The sequence below is a fragment of the Dunckerocampus dactyliophorus genome, chromosome 6, assembly GCF_027744805.1.
Source record: "Dunckerocampus dactyliophorus isolate RoL2022-P2 chromosome 6, RoL_Ddac_1.1, whole genome shotgun sequence".
Lineage (NCBI taxonomy): Eukaryota > Metazoa > Chordata > Actinopteri > Syngnathiformes > Syngnathidae > Dunckerocampus > Dunckerocampus dactyliophorus.
Genome location: NC_072824.1, coordinates 6844752 through 6866294, shown reverse-complemented (window position 1 = coordinate 6866294; position 21543 = coordinate 6844752). Strand labels below are relative to the sequence as shown.

The following is a 21543-nucleotide window of genomic DNA, read 5'->3' as shown; positions in this document are numbered from 1 at the left end:
AGGTGAATTAAGACTCAGAAGAGCAGAAGCTGTATTTGTTTTAATTTAATTGAAAATAAATACTAGCACAGCAAAGGATCTTGCCCTAATCTTTTTGTAAGAAAACAAGCAAACAATCCAGAACAGAACAAAAAAAACGGAATAAAAAGAGACTTCAGTTAATGCATCCATCATCATCCTCCAGCCTCTTTTTTTTTTCCAGCTCAAGAAGGTACGCGTTAACACTGCCTAAAAAGGAGGAAGAGAAGAAGAATGGGGGCGGAGCCAGCGAGGACGATGGGATATGAACCTAACAACCTGTCGAAACCAGCAAAACAACAAAAAAAGTCCCCACATTTCATTTCCTTACAGTGAACAAAGAAAGGTGACGGTGCGTGACGCTCACACAAATATGGAGTCGTGAGCGGGAACCATGGCAACAGAGGAGGAGAGACAGGGAGGGGCTGATGTCTGTCTCCATGGCAACAGCCTCCATGGATGACGCCGAGTAGAAAACGATGCCACGAAGGTCTGAAGTCTTTGAGCGCGCACACATGGAATTTCAACGTAGACATTCCCATCGCAGAGACCCCCGCTCCCCCAAAATGACTGCGTATTGCATAAATATGTACACAAGACTCCTCAGTGTGTCTCCTGGCTTGTTGGAAGCGTTGTTACAGTCCGTGTTCATCCTCGGAATGATCGTACAGTACATCCAAAACAGTCACTTTCTGTAAGAGGCAACAAAACGACAAACTTAACCCATCGGCAAGCGATGAAGAAACACTACACTTCCGCTCTGCACCACTAGTGGGCGACACATGCAACCTTCCATTTCTTTCCCCTGACATGCTCTTATTTTTCCTCGCTCTGTCAACACTTTAGCATAGCCTTCAATCACATCAACAGTGTTCTTGCTTGCTGACCAAGTCAATCAACGAGACTTGAGTGCATTCATGTCAGTCATGATGGTAGAAAAGTGACGCCTTCAGAAGAAGTGTGTGTGTGTGTGTGTGTGTGTGACGTACATGAGGCCAACAGACACCCAGCTAGGAAACGAGGATGAGGACGATGCTGTGGCAGTTTCGTTTGTGCGCCTTCTGGCAGTGATGTGTCGTGTTCCAAACGACAAGAAGAGGTCAACAAGTCAGAACGCTGCGACAATGACAGGGATAATACGGACTTTCCTGCCCGTGGCTGTTTAGGAATGTGTGCTGCCATGGCAACTGGATGAGAAAGAAAGGTTTTCTTTTGGGTGAGCCACAAGCCATGCACGTACTCTCAACAAAGCCCACCCTGATGACCCCCCTCCCCAACCTGGAAAGCAGAAGAAGACTAAAGTGGCGCCCCTGTGACCCTGTGGCGATGATAGGAAACGTCTGCACACGTAAGGCAACATTTTTGGTCGTTTGTTCCCCTAAGCGGCTCTTCCAAAGCAAGTGCAAAAGAAAAAGGACGGTCATGACAAAAAGGAGGTGGACGTGAACGTAATACTGACGGGGAGAAAAATAAATAAAAAAACATTGCCTTCCGCAGAAAAATGTTGCAGACTCATCTTTAGTGTGGACGCGCGGCCACTGTGCAAAAACCTCTTTTAAAGTCCCCAAAAAGACTTCCTCTGTGCACCGGGAGGACATCAAAGAGGAGAGACTGGTATTTGTTTTTCCTAAAATGGCTACGTGTTTTCCTCAAAATGGCCGCCAACGGGGGACGACGCTGGGTGGGGTTGGGGTTGGGGTGGAGGAGGTGTGTGTGTGTGTGTGGGGGGGGTGCGCTCACTCCCGCCCGCTGGCCGAGTAGGAGAACTGCGGGAAATGAGGCCTTCGCTCGTTGTCAGCCGCGTCCATCCCGTCCTCGTCATCTGGAAGCACAGCGTTTGTGTCAGCAACAGAAAAACGACGTAGCAGTGCATCGTAGCAGTGGGCTCACATTTTTCCGGCGGAGTGATAGTGATGGTCTGTGCGGTGAACTCCTCGTCAAAGTAGCGCGTGTCCGTCTCTGAGGAGACCTGCGGCTGGAAGGGCGGGACCATCTGGAAGAGAGTGTTTTAGCGTACAAACTTAGCAGGAGGAAAGGCAGTGGCTGTGTCTCAATTTATGGCCCTTGCGTACTTCGTCTTGTGAGTGCATAAGTGCATTCACATTGAGAAGTATGGCAAAATGCAGTGCATTGTTAGTAGCTGCATGTTGTACTTAAACTGGCTGAGTACCATCCTCAATAGTCAATAGCCATAGCCATCTTGGCTATGTAGTGGAAGCGGAGGGACTGACTACTAATGTGTGCTTCAAATGAAGTGAGAAAAAGTCAGAACAAATTCATTTTTAATTTAAAGCGGCAAGCAGCGTCATGATTGGCTCTTGTGAAATACAGAGCTGCCTGGTCCTCACAAACTTGTGCGCGCCACAATATAACATTTTATGATGTGGATATGTGCGGCTTATAGTCCTGTGCAGCTTATATATGTTCAAATCTGTTTTTTTCTCGGAATTTAGTGGGTGCGGTTTAAACACGTGCGTCTTATACACCGAAAATTACGGTACATTTATTATTAATTACTATACATGAGGGAAAAAAGCTAGCATATATTTTATGGGGCGAAATGTTGGTGATAATGCTCTATCGAGTCGTTGCAATTCACAATTGAAATGGAGAAGAAGAAGGTAAATATTGTGATTGTGACTTGATGGAAGTGTACAAAGACAGTAATGAATGTGGCACAGCACTACAATATAAAAATTCACACACTCAGCAACTAAGTACACAGTGCACACAGTATAGTTATTGAAGTGCAGTGACACAAGCGTTCCATTTGAGACACAGCCACTGACGGTAAGCACTGCTCCGCCCACATGTGTGAATGACATCAATCTAGTGAAGAGAAGACACGTCCTGGTTGCGTCTCACCTTCTTGTCGTAGACGTCCTGCCAGTCAACAGTGCCAAAAAAACTGTGTCGCATGATCTCCTTGGCATCATCCGGTCCTCCGCCCAGCCTGTCAGTCAGAGAAGAAGAAGAGGATGAAGATAAAGCGGCAAAACATGAAAGCGTCTCCGTCAAGGATGCAGAATGTCCACGTGTCACTGTTCTTAAAATAACCAGCCCAGGTGAATGAGTTTGTTCTTTCAAGTTTTTTTTTCTCTCCATTCCAGGCACAAAAAGCATAATGACGATGTGTTCTTCTTGGAGTGTTCTGGTGTTTTTTAAAAGAATGACATCACTCCCAATAAACTCGTACCGCTTGTTGGGGTCCTTGATCAGCAGACCTGACAGCAGCGACTTGGCGTCGGCCGACAGCGTGCGCGGGAACTTGATCTCCTCCATGAGGATGAGCTCAAAGAGCTTCTCGTGGTCCTGGTTGTAGAAGGGCAGGCGGCCGCACATCATCTCGTACGTGACCACGCCTAAACCCCACCAGTCCACTGCCCGCCCGTAGTCGTTGTCCTCCAGCACCTGCCAGTGGACAAACACGTGAGGAACGCTCACTTCCCTGCTGTGATGTCTTCCTAAAGTGTGCTCTGACCTCAGGCGCTAAGTACTCTGGCGTTCCACAAAAAGTCTTCATGGTGGCCGTGTCTGTGATGCCTTCTTTACACAGGCCAAAGTCTGTGATCTTGATGTGTCCATCTTTGTCCAACATCAGGTTCTCCAGCTACTCGCCACGACAACACATCAGAGTTGTAAACACTGGCGTGACTACACCATCTGGATGTCCAAGAACGTTTGTCCTACCTTGAGGTCACGGTAGACAATCTTTGCGGAATGCAAATAGTCCAAGGCAGAGACGATCTCAGCACCATAGAAGCGTGTGCGGTCCTCGGAAAAGACACGTTCTCTTGACAGGTGGAAAAACAACTGCATGAAAAAGAAACAAAAAAAGAGTTTCAATTAGAGATGCTCAATATTACTGATATTCAATATTGTCCAGAACTTCATTACCGCAACCAATCAATATCGATATAGGCAACAGATCTTCCCTGAAACTTAGTGGTTCTCAACCGGTTTGGCTGCGGCACCCACCATCACCCTTCATTGACAAAGGCAACCAAACTGTGGACGCATTTGAAGGCAAGCTTCTCAAATATCTGATTTATTTTAAAATGTAAATTTATGTATTTACAATTTAATCCACCGTGAGAAATAACATTGAAAGGCATATTTCCTGTTAGATGTGTAAATGTCTACAGTTCTTCCGGGTCTGGAGAAGGGGGAAGTGACGTTGACACCAGACGGTAAAACCCGGAACTTCTCCTCCAATGCTTTCTCAGGTGTAACGGTCCAGTTCTGGATGAATTGCTGTTGTTTGTTATATATATATATTTTTTATGTCCGCTTGCTGTGTTGAAGGCTTTTGCTGGAACACTCGAGGAGACAGAGTATGCTTGTTCACATTTCTAAAAGACACCATTCGCCTCGTCAGATCAGCAAACTTCATGGGACAAATGTTTCCATATTGCTCCTCAGATGGAAATAAAAAGTCAAAAACCCACAAGACGTTCGAGCGTGAAAAAGCGTGCCAAGGTGGCAGCAAGTCAATTCACATTTCTCCTGCTAATATGCTCCATAGTAGACAGCCTTGCGCTCATGGCGGTAATGCAGTGTGGATTCCTAACTGACGCTGTAGCTAAGGTGGCCAATGTGCTATCTGTTGTAGCCAGCACTGCCAGTAAAACACAACACATTATCAGTGAACGTTATTATTGCTGTGAATGTCACTTTCTTCGCGCGCGTTCGTAGCTGTGCTTGTTTGCACCTGGTTGTCGGTGTCACCTTAAGTAATACTGACAAAAAACATACTTGTGGCCATAATTTAATTTTGTGTGTTTATATCATAGTTATCAGAACATAATAGCAGTGAATGTTGTTATTGTGAATATGTCACTTTCTTGGCTTTGCTTTGATGGCTGCATGTGTTTGAATCAGGTTCCCGGAACGTAGTCTGGAATTATGGATAATTATAGCTTTATTGCCATACTGAATTTAATTGTGAATTATTGAATGATATCGACCGTGAATGTGAAATACTAATTAGTATTTGGTATACTGGTTTTAAAAGTTTACCAGTTAGATTTTTTATATATATATATATAAAATAATAATATATAATAATAATATTATAAATAAACACTATAATAAACACTACAATAAAAATAAACACACACACATATATATATATATATATATATATATATATATATATATATACACACATATACATATATACACACACACATACAGTCAAACCTGTCTTAGTGGCCACCTTTATAGAACGGCCACCTGCCTATAGCAGCCACTGAAAAATCCCCCGCAGCAAATTTACATGTTATAGACCCTGTGTATAGCAGTCACCTGTCCAAGGCGGCCAGCGGCCACCTATTTTGTCTCCCTTGGTCAATATCTGACTGCATATAGCGGCCAAATTACCAACTCAAGTAGAAGCTTCATGCACGAAAAAGTTTCGTTTTTCAATCAATGAAGCCGTCGTGTGTAGACTTTAATTAGTGAGTCCTAACTCAGTCACAATCATTCACAAGATCCACACAAACTGTCAGTTGTTCCACATAAAAAAGCCGTCTTCTTTTGAGCTTGCTATTTCCTGGTCAAACATGTAACTTTAAGAGCATTTGCACCAAAACATTACCACAAAGTAGGCTGGGAACAGGACGTGCTCCCAGCGACGCTACAATAAAAAAAAAACATACGCTAGCATGCATGCGGCAGCGGGAGCAAAACTGAGTTCGGTTGTACTTAATTGAAGTATTTTAGAATGTACTCATGTTATTTTTCATCAATCCTCATCCACAAATCCATCAAAGTCCTCATCTTCTGTATTCGACACAAAAAAAAGCCGTCTTCTTTTCCGTTCGCTACTAGTCTGTTAACTTGTCAGTGTTATTCAGCTCCGAAGCAAAGAAGGAAACTTCTCCTGTTGCTTCTGCCAACTTTATTTATTGAACGCGGCCACCAGACAGCAGCTCAGAACACACACACATCTCTCAGCAACGTCTCTCCTTCCTGCTTGCCCACAAGGCAAAGGTTAAACAAGCCCCACTACATAGCTGTCCAGCCAATGCCTGTAAGAAATGACACCGTTTATTTCCTGGTGTGCACTGGTCAATACTGTAATGCCGCTTGTTGTGGGGAAGGAGAGACTCACGTCGCCGATGCACTTTAATGGCTTTATTAACAGCGGAGAACACTGCAGGACTTTACATCCACGCCAACATAAACACACTTCCCAACTCTCTCGAAACTCACAGCTAGCACTGAGCTTAGCTCTCCTGCTCGGGATGCCCACCGTCACTTCCCGTCACTTCCCGATGAACTAAAGCTGTAATGACAACTCTACCGTATAAAAAGTAAAATATAAAAAACAAGCGTAAGACATTACTAGCACAGCTTTGTTCTGTGGGTCGTGGATATATTTTATCAGTTATTATTAAGCCTCTAGCTTCCTTTTAGTAAGTAAAAACCTTGGCTATGATTGCACTACATTGTCATGTAGACCTACAAAGTACACTTGGAAGAACAAGAGGTGAATAAATGTATTGCAACTGATGAGGGGTAGGATTAAATAAGCTTTGCTTCTTCCTACTCCTTTTTGGACATGCAAAATTGTGAATTGTACTATGTGATGTGCTACTGTTTGACTCATGCATGTTCAGGATTAAAACCATGAACCATGAACCATGATAATAACAAGCCTAGTAGTGCTGTAAAACTTTTATCCGCAGTCCGCAGTGCCCTCTACTGGTCAACATTATTAATTTTTTTCCCCTTTTAAAAAATTTTTTTTTCCTCTACTGGTCAACATTCAAACTGGACGCCAACCTGTCTATAGAGGCCACCTGTCTGTAGCGGCCACTTTTGCAGACTCCCTCTAGTGGCCGCTATAGACAAGTTTGACTGTGTGTGTGTGTGTTATATATATATATATATATATATATATATATATATATAACACACACACACGTATATATATATATATATAGAGATATAGATATATATATATAGACATATACAAACATATACATATACAATATATATATATATATATATATATATATATATATATATATATATATATATACATATTATACTGTATGTGTACTGTTACTGTTATTGTAACAGTAACTGTTCTGTACTGTTACTGTTAGTATATACTGTACATAACCATCATGTTGCCACTATATCAGCATAGAATCTGCTGAATGCAACCAAATAGTGTGCTTCTTTTTGCCTCCGTAGCTTAAAGGAAAACTACCCTTTTTTTGGTATTTTGTCCATCATCCACAGTCCTTATGTGAAATATGAGCACACGTGTTTCCCTTTTCTGTGCGCTCTATAGAGAGAAACACAGGGAGCTAACAATGCACATCACGGGACACACCTATTTCGACTATAAAGCCCTCTACAAAACCTCCAATAACGTTTTTTGGTTTTATATGCATGCTGTGACAGGTACATTCATGATACTTACAGTATTTTGATCATTTTAAACAGTACCGGAACTTCTTTGCTGGGAACACTGATTTCACTGATCTAGTGCTATTAACAACAGCATTATGTCAAGCGCGTGTCTGTTTGTTAGTACTAATCATGGCAGACGTAGTGAGAGCTGCCACCGCCGACTACTTTTGGACAAATCAAGATCCAGAACCTTATTTTTTTTAGCCTGACTATACGGAGGATGAGCTATGGGTTTTAGAAGCTAAGCCCGCAATAAAAGAGATTGATACTTCAAAGGTAGCAGATGGGGGGCAAGTTATTACACAGGCATGACTTGGTGGTGGTGTAAATGTGGAACTTGTCAAGCCTTGCCGACAGAAATGGAGTGTGGCATACAGTGTTACCATCAATGGAAAGGCTTTGTGTGTATGACGAGGAGGACAGGTCCAAGAGATTGCATCACAACGAACAAAGAATTGTTAGCACTAACAAACCCAGCTATGATAGAAACTTTTTTCCACCTACACAAAATAAACTGGAAAAGACACCCCAGACCAGCTGGACCAGACGGACAACTGTCCATCGAGTAAGTCACCAGCATATTGATTGTGATACATGGAGCACGTAGCACATGATATCACAACACAGTCCATCTAGCTGTGTATAAACAAAACAGGGAATGTGGGCTAATACTTCACAAATATTTTGGTTGTCTGTTCATAGTTGTTCACGCGCTTGTTCTTGTTTCCTAGTCAGTACAGACTGGTGTCCTATCACATTGTTTTGAACAGCACCCGGTAGCGGCGTGAGGTGCTGCACAACTATGCAACAACTACGACAACTAAATAGTTCTTCGTGTTAGCTGCTACAATAACAATGTCAGTGTAGCTTGGTTTATATACAGGTCAGTTATGTAAATAGAACATTGATGGTGTTTTTTGGAGGACTTTTTTTTGGGCTTTATAGTCAAAGTAGGCCTGTCCTGTTACGTACATTGTTAGCTCCCACATGCTACACTGCAAAAACTAAATTTCAAGAAAGTAAAAAAGTACCATTTTAAGCAACTATTTCCTATTTTTTTCCTAAAAAGAAAAAAATATGTTGTCTAACAACTTTCACTTGTGAAAGATAATCTTACATTAAGAAAGAAGACATTTTTTTTGCCAGAAATCAGGTATTTTTACCCCGTTCTATTTTTAGAACACCAGAAGCTCACCAGTGTCAGAAACAGCAGGATTTGCCTACTTTTCAAAGCCTTGTAGCTCAGGCACACGGTCACGTGGAAAAATGCTTAATGCACTTTCGGTACTTACTGTTATCTTGCTATGTGCTAGCATGCTAAGTGTTAGCATTTTGGCTATTTAACTCATGTCTAAAGGCATATATATACATGGCACAATGTAGGAACACTATAGGACAGTCTTGGCACATTTGATGCTAGCATGCTAACTGTTAGCATTTTAGCTCATTTCCTCACGTCTAAAGGCTCATACAGACATGGCTTGGTGTCGGGACATTAAAGTACAGCCTTGGCACTTTCGGTACAAAGTGCTAGCTTGCTAGTCGCTAGCATGCCAACAGTTCGCATGTTAGCATTTTTGCTCATTTCCTCCTGTCTACATGGCTTTGCTCGCAGGTGGGGAACAGCATGTCTGCAGACACCGGGCCAGAGGTTCACGACACGGGCGGCAAATCTGATTCTTCAAATCTGTGTGGAACTCACACACTCCACCCTGTGTTCTGGCTTCCTTCCATATGCATGATAAAACTTAATTGGAGACTACAAAAGAAATTGTAATAAAATAGAGCAGCATTCCTACATCTAGAATATGTGGAAAGATTTTAGCTTAAATCTAGCCTTATAAAAGCAAATTTTGTTTCAATTTAAGAATCTTATAAGAGCATTTGTCTTACTTCTTACCTTGTAATAAGAACATTTCACTTAAATCTAGCTAAGTGACTAAGAATAACTTGCTTACTTCAGGAGCCATTATAGTCTTAAAAGCCACAATAAAAATAAGAAATAAGAAAAGTTGTCTCATTTTAATATCATCTGGGCTTCTTTCAAGTATGGCTGTTTTTCCAGTGGAGCTGTTTCTTAGCTGTTTTTCTCTCTTTAGAAAGACGTGTGCTCATGTTGCACATAAGGATTGCTGATGATGGGCAAAATTCCAAAAAATGTGCAGTTTTCCTTTAAAAGCAACAATCATTGTCACTTTCTCACCTCTCCTCCGTTGACGTACTCCATGACAAAGCAGAGGCGGTCCTTGGTCTGGAAGGAGTACTTGAGAGACTGCAGCAAACACAAAGGCGTGATGAGCCCTGCTCTCTGTCACAGAACTCTACGTACGTGTGCTGATCGCACTCACAGTCAGGAAGGGATGCCGCGTGTTTTTTAATACCCGACTTTCTGTCAGCGTGTGAGCAACTTCATCCTGTCACAAAGCAGAAACACACCATGTAGAGAAAAGCGAGCAGGACTCACACGTCTACAAGGAAACATCAGACTGGCAATAAAAAAGTTCTTTGCAATGCTCTTCTACCTTGGCTATGATGACTTCCTTCTTGAGGATCTTCATGGCGTAATAAGTGCCGCTGGCCTTCTCTCGCACCAAAATGACTTTCCCAAAAGTTCCTTTGCCCAGAAGCTTCAGATAGTCAAAGTCGTTCATCGTCTGCAGCGGAAAGACGAGCAAAGACTTAAAAATAGTCCTTCACATCTAAAAGTGCATCAAAAGAACATGCTGCCGTCACCTTTCGTTTGTAGTGGCTGATGGAGGTGTCCATCTCTTCCTCGTTGACGTTCTCAATCTGGGAGGTGGGGCTGCTCAGGATGCCCTCCTCCTCCTGCTTGGCCAGAGACTCAGCCACCATCTGGATGGCCTCCGCCCACTCGTCCCTGTGACAGAGACGGGCACGTCAAACCAGAACCCCGGCATCCGCAACAAGGCTGTGTCTCAAATGGAATACTTACATCAGTACACTTCAATAAGTATACTTGGTGCATACACTGTGCACTTGGTTCCTGAGTGTGTGACTTTTGACAGTGTAGTGCTCCCCCACATCAGTTACTGTCACTGTCCACTTACCAAAAATGATGCCCACATTCTTCTGTTCACTACTTTCCTCCGTTACGGGTTGCTCCTCAACCGCCATTATTTCAAGCTAGTCCCTCCCCTTCTGCTATGTAGCCAAAATGTCCATCACTGCACACTCAAACATCCGGGTGCTGACGGTGCACTGCATGTCACCGTACTTCTCAGTGTGAATACACTTAGGCTCCCAAAAGCGCAGGGCTGAACAGGGCTGAACAAAGAAAGTGCTTGCAACGATCAGCGTAATCTAGCAATTTTTCTGGTATCAACCACTCCTACAAGTAGCCACACTCTAGGCCTGTCACAATAACAAATTTTGCTGGATGCTAATTATGCTTCAAATTATTGCCGATAAGCAATATTGTTATCAACATTATTTTGAGACAATTTTTTCATTAAGGTAATGCTAATGCATGGCATAATAATGCAAGTACACCATATCAAAAGCAGTAAACTTGAAATTCTCATTGTATGCTCATTGTATTTAACATTGTAATTGGAATGTCTAGAGCTTTAAAATAAAATAAATTAAACAAACAAATAATCTAATTTAAAAAAAAAAAACAATGAAAATAAAATGGACTCTCAGTCGCTTTTAGCAAAAATTGCACTTAAATAAAAATCACAATCCTAACCAAAAACAAAAAAAAAATAGACTTTGTCTCTGTTAAGAAAAAAAACACTTCAATAAAAATCAAACACAATAAAAACCAATGAATAAAATGGAGTATCAAGTCTTTGTAAAGAAAATGCAAGTGAAGTGTTCTTCAGTGCATTGTTAGTTGGCACAAGAGTAACACACTTCACCTTCGGCAGAAAACGAGATGTGAAAGTGTATTCATTAGAAAAAATAGATCAGTAGAAAAGTGAAACATGACACGTATCATGGACACTACGCCTTACTTCTGATTTTGAATCAGCGTCACTTTTGTTGTTGTCTGAATATTGACAAAAAAATGAACAAATAACCTGGAAATACTCTGAAGTTCACAATGTGTGTCAATGTAGGTCGCTAGCTAGATAGATAGATACTTTATTGTTCCCCGAGGCGTTCAGCTCATTTGCGTATGCACTTCCTTGATTCCCTTTCAGGAACATTTTGTGTGAAATACCCTGTTTACGTGTAATGGGGTGTAACGTTTTGTCGGAGTTTGATCAGAGTACGTATGTTTTGGATACAGCAAAATGCATTTGGTGCACAATGAGGTGTTATACTTCAGGGATCACAGCAGCCGAAACGTAAGTTCCACCGCTTTGTATTATTTATTTCATTGTCATTGTCACAAACCTAAGTGGCATAGAAGATGGATGGATGTCAAACTTTTTCATGTCCCAAAACAACGGCGTGCAAACGGACTGAAATTGACATCAGACTGTTTTTATACACAACAGGCTCAAAGACAGAATTCAACACTGTTGCCCCTGTTTGGCTTCAAATGACTGACAGGAGGGTTCACTCACTCCGTTCATTCCACTACAGAACCACCACGTCCAGGTCGGGGTGACACGAGACGCCTAACTCACGAGGCGATGCACGAGATCGAGTCCACGACAACGGGGCAAGACAAGATTTTAACATTAATTTTAAGAAATGTACAATAAGAAAATATGACTGGACAAACAAACTGTTTTATTTAATTGAGTCAAAAAACAATGCAGATGCATTTTGAAATTTTTATTGTCCCACAAATTGAAGCTCAAGGATATTATTGTCAACATTTGAGACCAAATAAACCACGGTTATGATAATATGTAGTAATAATAATAATAATAATAAGAAGAAGAAGAAGAAGAAGAAGAAGAAGAAGAAGAAGAAGAAGAAGAAGAAGAAGAAGAAGAAGAAGAAGAAGAAGAAGAAGAAGAAGAAGAAGAAGAAGAAGAAGAAGAAGAAGAAGAAGAAGAAGAAGAAGAAGAAGAAGAAGAAGAAGAAGAAGAACAACAACAACAACAACAACAACAACAACAACAAGAACAAGAAGAAGAAGAAGAAGAAGAAGAAGAAGAAGAACAAAAAGAAAAAGAAGAAGAAGAAGAAGAAGAAGAAGAAGAAGAAGAATACAGTTCACTGTTTTTCTCTTGTCTACTTGTCTTTGTCTATTTCCGTCAGGGATGTCTAGCTGTCCTTTTATAGCTATAATTAAAAAATAAACCCAATTTATAAAAGAAAAAACATTATACATATATTTAATGACATATTTGTTTTTATTAGTTATCACTCTCAACATTTGAGTTTTTTATAGTTACAGTATGCCTGTTTGCTCTCTTTTTTCACTTTTGCTTTTTTTTTTTGCTTATTTTATTTATTTTTTATTAATTCATTAAAAAAACAAAAAACAGGTGCCACAATTGTGGATTGGAAGCGTGCTGCTGCTTTAACACTGGCAGTGAGACAGTTTGAAAGTGCTTTTGTGTCTGGAGCTTTAACCCTATGGGGAATTTTTGGTCCTTTCAGGTACATTTTTGCTCATTTTTTGATCATAAATAATGAATGATTTTTCCCAAGAAGGTTTTTTTTTTTTTTTTTAAATGAAAAATCATTTACATTCAAATTTCTTTTTTTTCTTTTGGTTTTACTGAATAAATGCATAATACAAGAAACAGTTAAATGCGCACCCTTACTTGCTAAATATACCGACCATGTCGCCATTTTCTATGTGTGAAGTGTGTGGAACCGGTGATCGCAGGTGACTGAAAGCTGGCGCTTGGACAAATGCAATGAGCGTCAGTAAAACCACTCTGTGATTAAGGGTGCAGACAAGTCCGAACATCTACAGACCCTTTCCAAAAAATTTGAATGTCATGGAAAAGTTGTTTAATTTCCATAATTCCATTCAAAAAGTTAAACTTTCTTAGATTATAGATTCAGGGCCAACAATTTAAACGATTTCAAGTGTTTATTTGTTTATTTTTACGTAATTTGGGCTTCCAGCTCATTAAACCCACAAAAACAGGAATTGTTTTATAGTTGATCAAATGTAGAATGTAGAATAAAATGTAGAATTACTACAGCTTCTGCTTGGACATCAACAACTCAGATGGAAAAAAACGGCACATGTCACTCGCTGACGCTGTTAACACCAAGGTAGGTTGGATTGCAAGGTGTGCCTAAAGCACTTAATGTGTGCTTCCAATGATGCCACTTCCATATTACTGTATTAACATTCATCTTAGCGACACCATAGTTCACAGTCTGATTGGCTTCTGGCTGCCCTGTTCTCACGATACAGATTTCCTCCAAACAAGAAATCTTGTCACGTTTTAATCTCACAAGATCTCGACCCTATGCCCATGTTTTGAGACAGATGCAGAGTGAACTCTCTTGTCATCCAGCCGGTGTGGTTGAGAAAGAAAGGGGAGAAAAACAAACACGCCTGCACATGTCTATATATCAAGGCCGGCAAAATTATCAAGTTAATTTTTATTTATCATGCAGTAAACTGATTTATTGATTACCATTACAGGCCTACCACAGTCTTATCTATAGCATAACCATTCTTACTAAGGGTGCCAGATTCAGTCCAAACATAACAATAATTTAACTGTGGACGACTACAAACAACACCTCTTAAACTGTACTGTCTGTACAAAATTACAGTTTAAAGAGGCGTAAGACAGTCAAAAGTGATCATTTTAACGACAGCAAAGCATGCTGGGAAACATGTAAAACGCTCATTCCATCCATCCTTTATTTTCTCGCGTATGCTGGAGCCTATCCCAGCTGACTAACAGGCCCATTCCACAGCTGCAAATTCTTCGTGGATTGTGATGTTTTTTGGTTGATATAAAATACTGTAGCTTTTGCCCGGATATTGCGAGAACGACGAGAAGGCGGTCGACCAACAATGACTTTAGTGAAACCAACATCCACTCCAAAACAACCATAGCCATGTGTCCGCAGCCGTCTCCATTCACAGCCTCAGAGACTATTTCAAAGTACAACTTTCAAGCTGGAATGAACAGACACAAACATGGGATATTTTAAAAAATGCACATTTACCCCACTCCAATGTATGTCATTTGCATTTTTCTTGGCCCAGCCTGAAAACGCAACCACAGCTGGCTGGTGCATTACATTGGTGTGTTCCAATCCTGGCACTGCGCATGCGGGGAAGCGGAGCAAAAGGTATGTATGCTGCTTACTTATCTATTTGTCGCTCATGTGACATTTTCTCAAAATGGGACCATACTAAATACTATATTGGATTATTGGGGCATGTCCTGTCATGTTTGCAACATCAAACGAGCATCTGTGTTCACTGATGATGCATATGAGTGTGCAACATTCACCAATTATGTTGGTTAAAAGAACAAGAAGGTTTTAAGAAGGTTTTTTCCACTTTCAATATGCAGAAATATACGTATAATATATCATAAATGAGTGTTGAAAATTTGGCCCGCGACCGAAAGTCACCCTTGAGTTTTGACCTCCTGTGTGATTGGGTTTGACACCAAAGCTCCCCCTAAGCTGCACGCGTGCCCAATGGCGCACTGCCCTCGTGTTCTCAGTGCACAGCAAATCCTTGCAGTGCACAAAATACATTCCAACCTGACCTGTAAATGAAATAAAGACATCACAATTTATTCTGTACCATTTTGCGATGCAACTCAGTGAGTGGCAGGTGACAATGATGAACACTGTCCAGCCACTGATAAGATCCTGTTGGTACATATTGACTTCTGCAGCCGCGATCAATTCATTAACAGCACGTTATGTAGTGTATGTTTTTGCAGGTTTGCGTATAGCTAATGCTGCAGCAGTGTCGAGAGCTAAGTGTTGCTTGCTAACCCCGGACAATGGCGAAACCAACAGGCGGGGCAACATCCACTCACCAAGCCAAAGTAAGCCAGTTTTCAGAGTGAAAAGTGTGGGGTGAATGTGTGGCGTAACTGTGCATGTTTTACTGCCTTGCTTTTATTTTGATGGCCGGACGAACCGGATACAGGAAGTGTTTGTGTTGCTGAAGGGACCGGAAGGTCAGTTGAGAGTTAATATTAATTGTTTTTATTTAGACAAAAGTAAACATGCTGTATACAACAAATATGGCATCAATTTCAAGTAAATTTCCAGGATAAAATAGTGCCACAACAGGCTGCTTTAAAACAGAAAGTGAAAGTCAAATTAGGAAATGAAAGTAGACCTAACTAACAATATAAATGGTAAACAAGAAAAAAATGGAAAATTAAATTATGAACTAGATTCAGATGGTTAACTGTATGAGATAGTTCCATGGTTAGTTTTGTCTGAGGTTGAGAGTAAATAAACCTACATTGTGGAATCGTCTTGTTTGAAGTATGACAGAATGGAAGTTTTCCCAGGTTTTGGACAGGAGCGATACTACAATGTGCACGTCTGATGCCGCTCACAGAGGTCCAAGGAATGCTCAGGCTGTTTTGGTGTATGCTCAGATACTTGAAAAAATAGAGGGAACATTGTTTGACACCCCTTATATGGGCAAACATATGCATACTGAGCTAATAAATCCACCTTCATAATGTTCTGACGCCGGTCGTGTTTCGTTTTATTTTATTTATTGAATACGACCACAGCTGGCCCATTGGTCGCACTGGACACGGCTGACATAGACTCCTTTTGGCTGTTGGCACCAATGTAAAAGATGACGTGCAAGATAACACTGTTCCACTCCAGTCCTGTAGATGGCAGTAATGTGCACGACATAGTTCCACCAAAGCCCAGTCTGCCACAGCCTAAATGCATGTAGACTATTACGGTCAAAAGTGAAAACAAAGCAAATTTAAACAACTTCTTCATTATGCCCCTGCCCTTTTACAAATGTTTACGTCTCAATGATATTTTGGCCTAGTCCTACAGTGTCTGATATGATACTCTCTACATAGCAGGAAGAGGAGAGTGATGAAGGCTGACCTTTCATCGGGCGTGTCTACATGGAAGGTCCTCTCGATGACGGTGGTCCACTGCAGGCAGCGGATGATGAAGGTGTTTGGTTTGGGACGTTCTGTTTTCATCAGTTGACATTCTGAGTATAACACACACACACACACACACACACACACACACGTCACACAGGAAGTCCTTTGTATGGCGGGGTGTGGCATCACTTTGCCACATCTGGAGTCTTACTTGCTACAGAAAAGTTGTTGAGCGGGTAAGCTAGGTCCGAGTCCTGCGGTTTGTCCTTATAGCCGATAAAGGAGCCGTCCGTCTTCAGCAGGAAGTAGCGAGGACGCCAGTTCTTGATGTACTCGCCTGCACAAGGAGTGACAGTAACACAAACGTGTTTACAAAGCAGGACAGAAAGACAGCCTTAACATCTTAAAGCACTTTCAGGCATGATGTTGGAGATGGCTAGGCTGGTACTTTGTAGCATCACGGAACCCCACTGATTTTAGACACAACTACAGTATGTGGACAAAAGTAATGGGACACCAACAGGAAGTGAAAAGACAATGTGGAGTCCTGGCAGCTAGAAGAGCTTCCAGTCTTCTAGGAAGATGTCCTACAAGATTTGTGTCCATTGGTGAGGTCAGAGGTAACCGATGTTGGACCTGTTCTATTTCTTCCACACCAAACTCCTCCAAGCATGCCTTTATGGTCCTTGTTTTGTGCACAGGGAATAAATAAAAATGTCTTCGCAAAGTGTTACCACATCGTTGGAAGCATACAAATGGCCAAAATGTCTCGCTAAGATGAAGAATGATGAGTCATCTCATTGAGTGATTGTTTGATTGATTAGGAATCGTATCAGTAACATTTACAAACCTCGTTTTTGGACCCAGCCTTCCTTGACCACGTTCTGGTCGCTCATGGTGGCGTCTCCTGGTCACAGCTTCTCCCAGGATGACTGGGAGGGGTGGGGGGGTCGGGAGGGGGGTGGGGTAGGGTGGGGTGAGCGAGGGGGTGTTGAACCTGAATCCGTGCGACCACTTGACCTCCAAAAAGGCTCCGACAACTCCGTCTGCTGGAGTCCTCGTCTTTCCACCTGATGCCTCCTTCTCCCTCTCTCGCTGTCTTTCCCTCCTTGTTTCCTTCCCTCTGACAGTGTCCTCTCCTCTTTCTTGTGTGGTCAGATGCTGCGATGGTGACTTAGCCTACAAGGAAACGTCAGTTGCTCACTCAATTGTTTATTTTTCCTGAGCATGTCAACAAACTTCCTTCTTTACTTCCCTCACCGTGTCTTTTCATCATTGCATTTCTTTTACTTTCCTCACACCATTCACAAGTCTGTCTCCTTTTCCTTGTGTCCTGCTTCCTCCCTCCTTCACATTCTCCCCTCCTATTCTGACTTGACATCTTCCTTTCACTTTTGTTTTTCTTTACTTGTCAGCCTGCCCGCCTTCAATTTCCTCCATCTCTTGTTTCCTTCCTTCCTTCTACCCCCCACTGCTAACATTGTACGAAAAGTGCTACCAAATCTTGTATGCTGACAATATACCATTGGGCTAAAATATTGCTAACAGAGAGCTAACTTTCTGATCATGGAGCAAAAACATTGTTAATATTATGCCAACATGTTGCTAAAGTGGTGCCAATGTTCTGTGAAGATTGTGTGAACACTCTGCCAATAGGGTGCTAAAATGTTGCTAATATTCTGCTAACATTGTACCAATGTGCAACCAACTTTATGCTACCAGTAGTTACCACAGAGCCTACATGTGGCTAAAGTGGTGCTAACTTTCTAAAAACATGCTGCCAACTTGGAGGTAGAATGCTGCAAACATTACGCTAGCATGTTGCTAACATAGTGCTAACGTTCTGGGAAGAATGCGTAAAGATTGCGCCGACATCATGCTAGTATGTAGGGCCCTATAATTTCCACGTTAATGAAATCGCGGCTGGAATCACGGAATTGCCCAATAGAAACGGATCCTACTGTTAAGCGTAGAATCTCATGGAAATTGACATATTGTGAATGAAATGCTGTAATGGTGAGGAGAAGGAATGTTTGTGTGGGGAAATATTTCCCCAGCGGACCGCTCATTCATAGCAGAATGTCCTCACAAACACTATCCAGCCCCCTCCTGAATTAAACATGTCGAGGCGGCAAACTGAAACACCGGCTAAGTCGGCGAAAACACTCTGACTTGTACGTGAGCTCACGTACAGCGATGGCCAGTGTAAGCTGGCTGGGTTAGCTTAGTTTAGCGGAGCATGCTAGTGTGGCTGTGTGCGTTGTGTTTTAGGTAATGTAAAAGAGCGTTGTAGGATGCCTACTGACTTCCTGCGTGAAATAAGGACGACAGCCATGACTGCATGAGGCACGCAGCTAGCTATCTCACTTAGCAACAGTCAAAATACATTTTCAACACACACCGCACGTCCGGCCTTCAACATAAGAGCGGTTTACATATTGTCTAGACAGATAGATAGCTTACATAAAAAAACAATGGCAAATGCATCGGCAACTACGTCTTCTTTAACCACAAGCACGGATATGATCGTTGGTTGAGGATTTTGTAGCAATGAAAAGTTGGAAAAATACTGGGCAAAATTGTCCAATGATGTATATTACATCAATAAATGTAAGGATTTTTGCGTTTATTTTATTCACAAAAACACACACAATCTATGGTGACAAAATAAGTGTAAAAAGTAAAAAATAGAATAAAAAAAAAATTGAAAAAACAGGAAAAAAAATACAAAAATACAACGGATTTCATAAGGCCCTACATACAGTATGGAGCTAAAAAACTGCTAACATTGTATCAATACGCTCATAACATGCCGCTAACTATATGCTCACACATGGAGCTGTGAATGGGCCGCCAACACGGTGTTTGCTTTTGTCTTGAAGTTTTCCCGTGAAGGATGTGTGAAGATGCAAGCAGCAGAAGCTGAAATAACTCATCATCCCAGTCAACATTTTACAATCATGCAACTTTCTTCCAAAGTGAGCATCGCCATGGCAACAGACAGATGTGTCCATGTCACACAGACACGCTAAATGGCAACACAAACTCTTGTGGCAACATGAATGAGGGTGCGATGCTTCTAGAGGCATCTGAAGCCCATGTGTACTTCAGAGTCCACCGCAGTGAACTTTAATGACGAGCCCTTGCTTAGCAGTACATGTGACTTAGCTACCTTTCGGTTTGATTGGAGAAATAAAGCCAACATGGCTGCACCAGTGTGCATGTAGATGTCTACCAGCAATCCTTCACAGGTTGCCCTCTAAATAATAGATGTTTAAGATGCTTTACTTGTCTACACTGAGACATGTGATCCATGCTATGCTAACGTCTCAGTGATGATGATGATGCTGATGATGAGCGTTAATTGTCCTCCAGTGGTAGACATTGATCTGCTCGCAAAATACAACAAAACAATGGCAGACAGGAGCAGCCGGTGTTGATTTCTAGGAGACCTCCACCTCCTGCTTGGCCCTCACTGAGTGGTAGTCATTTGTGTTCCAGGGTACAAACAAACAAACAATGTATTAAGAGCTTTTGTTTCAAGGGCGTGTGGTGTCATTATTTGTTACATAACAACATCCGCTAGGCGTGCTCCATTTTATTTGAAGACGACTGATGTCCAACAGAGACTATTTTATCCACCCAGCGGTCCTTTAAACGTGCATCTAGGTGTTTGAGGCGGCTGCTCCAGGAGATGTTCGTGTTGGCCGGGCGCGCCTTTCGAGGCTCGGCCGGAGGATGCTAGCTGGAGGAGGGAGGTTGATAGCTAGCGTTAGCCGGCTAGCTGCTAAGCTAAGTGCTTTAATCTGCGCGGTCACATCACTACATTTCTGCCGTGTTAGCCACACCAACGTGTCGAGTGAAGCTGGAGGGACATGCCAAAGTGGTGTAGTCCATCACGGAGCCTGGCCCAGGCCATGACTCGCCCTCCCCTCCCCTGAGCAGTGGCAGCATCCCGGTGGCGGCGCCGCATCCATCCCAATGGCCAACGACGAAGACCGCTAACCGCAGCTAGCTCACTAGCATCCTAGCCTCCGCTCCGACCCGCGAAGGAGACCACCAAAGCCACTGCCTGCTCCCCATAAGTTGGCCACACAAAAGCCGGTCCTTCCCTCATGTCACACCGATAAAAACAGCTCACCTGAAGGTGGGAGAATGACAGGGATGCCCCTCCTCCTCCTCGACGGCCACTGGAGCATCCAACGGTACCTCAGTGGCGACAGCAGCAGGCGGACGGATCCATAGCCACCGGTACCGAGTCCGGACCGTGGAAGCCAAAGCGATTGAGGTTCTTGTCCCAGACAAACAGAGACGAAGACGAAGCAGACGAACAGACAGACAGACAGACAGAACCCGCTTGTGTTCCTCCTCTGTTCCGCCACCAAAAGTCGCTGGGCTGTCACGTGACGTCACGACCAGCCAGATCTGACCGGGAAAGCTGCTGATGCCTTCAAGGACTGTGGGACATATGCACTCTCGCCATACCAGGAGGCGGAGACATATGCTTCTTTCTAAACCCAGGACTACTACGCTTAGTTTCAATATACTGACACGTGTCAGTTTTCCATAAGATCATAGGGATATTGACATTTACACAACAAACACGTTACCACATTCGAAGAACAGTAAAATAAAGCCTGATGGGACTTTCGCTCTTGTATGTCAAATGGTGTATTTAAACACAGATCAGCTCAGCATCCGTATCATTTCTTTTCATTTATTCACATTATAACTCGCTGTGGATGTGTGTAGTGGGGCTTTACGGAGTGCACCTGAAGGCAACATCTCTCCTCATGACATCCTGGGCTTTTTGTTGGTCCCTGTCTTTTGTTGTCTCCCCTCCCTGTCTCTGTCTTATGTGTCTTAAGTGTCTCTGTGTGTCTCCATTAGTCTAGTCACTTCATCCGATGCTGCATTCTCCTCTCTTCTGGAGACGACAAACTTTCATCATGACAATGTGTGCACCCTGACGTATTTCTCATGATCAGACTTGATTACTTCAATCATAAGCCTTGCTAAAATCTATAGCACCCATGCCGCCTCCCACCCCACTCTCTCCCCTTTTGAATGGACTCTTTGTTTGACAAACCTGCTGCCAATCTGGCTGCTTACGACTGCTGCTTTGCATTATCAA

At 42.4% G+C, this 21543-nt stretch overlaps 1 protein-coding gene across 1 annotated transcript; it reads right to left on the bottom strand.

The window, feature by feature from the left end:
* Window positions 1-21: 21 nt before the first annotated feature.
* akt3b (v-akt murine thymoma viral oncogene homolog 3b) lies at window positions 22-20835 on the bottom strand. Its single transcript, XM_054779210.1, has 15 exons — window positions 20551-20835; window positions 17260-17588; window positions 16621-16746; window positions 16405-16516; window positions 10180-10324; window positions 9969-10100; window positions 9795-9860; window positions 9650-9718; window positions 3709-3831; window positions 3500-3628; window positions 3215-3429; window positions 2884-2971; window positions 1909-2011; window positions 1759-1840; window positions 22-710 (listed from the first exon to the last, which is right to left on the bottom strand). Exons 2-15 carry the CDS (start codon window positions 17303-17305, stop codon window positions 704-706), a joined length of 1443 nt encoding a protein of 480 aa, XP_054635185.1. The 5' UTR covers window positions 17306-17588; window positions 20551-20835; the 3' UTR covers window positions 22-703.
* Window positions 20836-21543: the final 708 nt, after the last annotated feature.

Excerpts from the sequence above, each read along its gene's own strand:
- akt3b (XM_054779210.1), bottom strand. The coding sequence starts at position 17,305 with ATGAGCGACCAGAACGTGGTCAAGGAAGGCTGGGTCCAAAAACGAG. Across the intron at positions 10,325-16,404 it reads GTAGACACGCCCGATGAAAG|GGACGAGTGGGCGGAGGCCA; the intron begins GTCAGCCTTCAT and ends TCTCTGTCACAG. Across the intron at positions 10,101-10,179 it reads TCAGCCACTACAAACGAAAG|ACGATGAACGACTTTGACTA; the intron begins GTGACGGCAGCA and ends TTTCCGCTGCAG.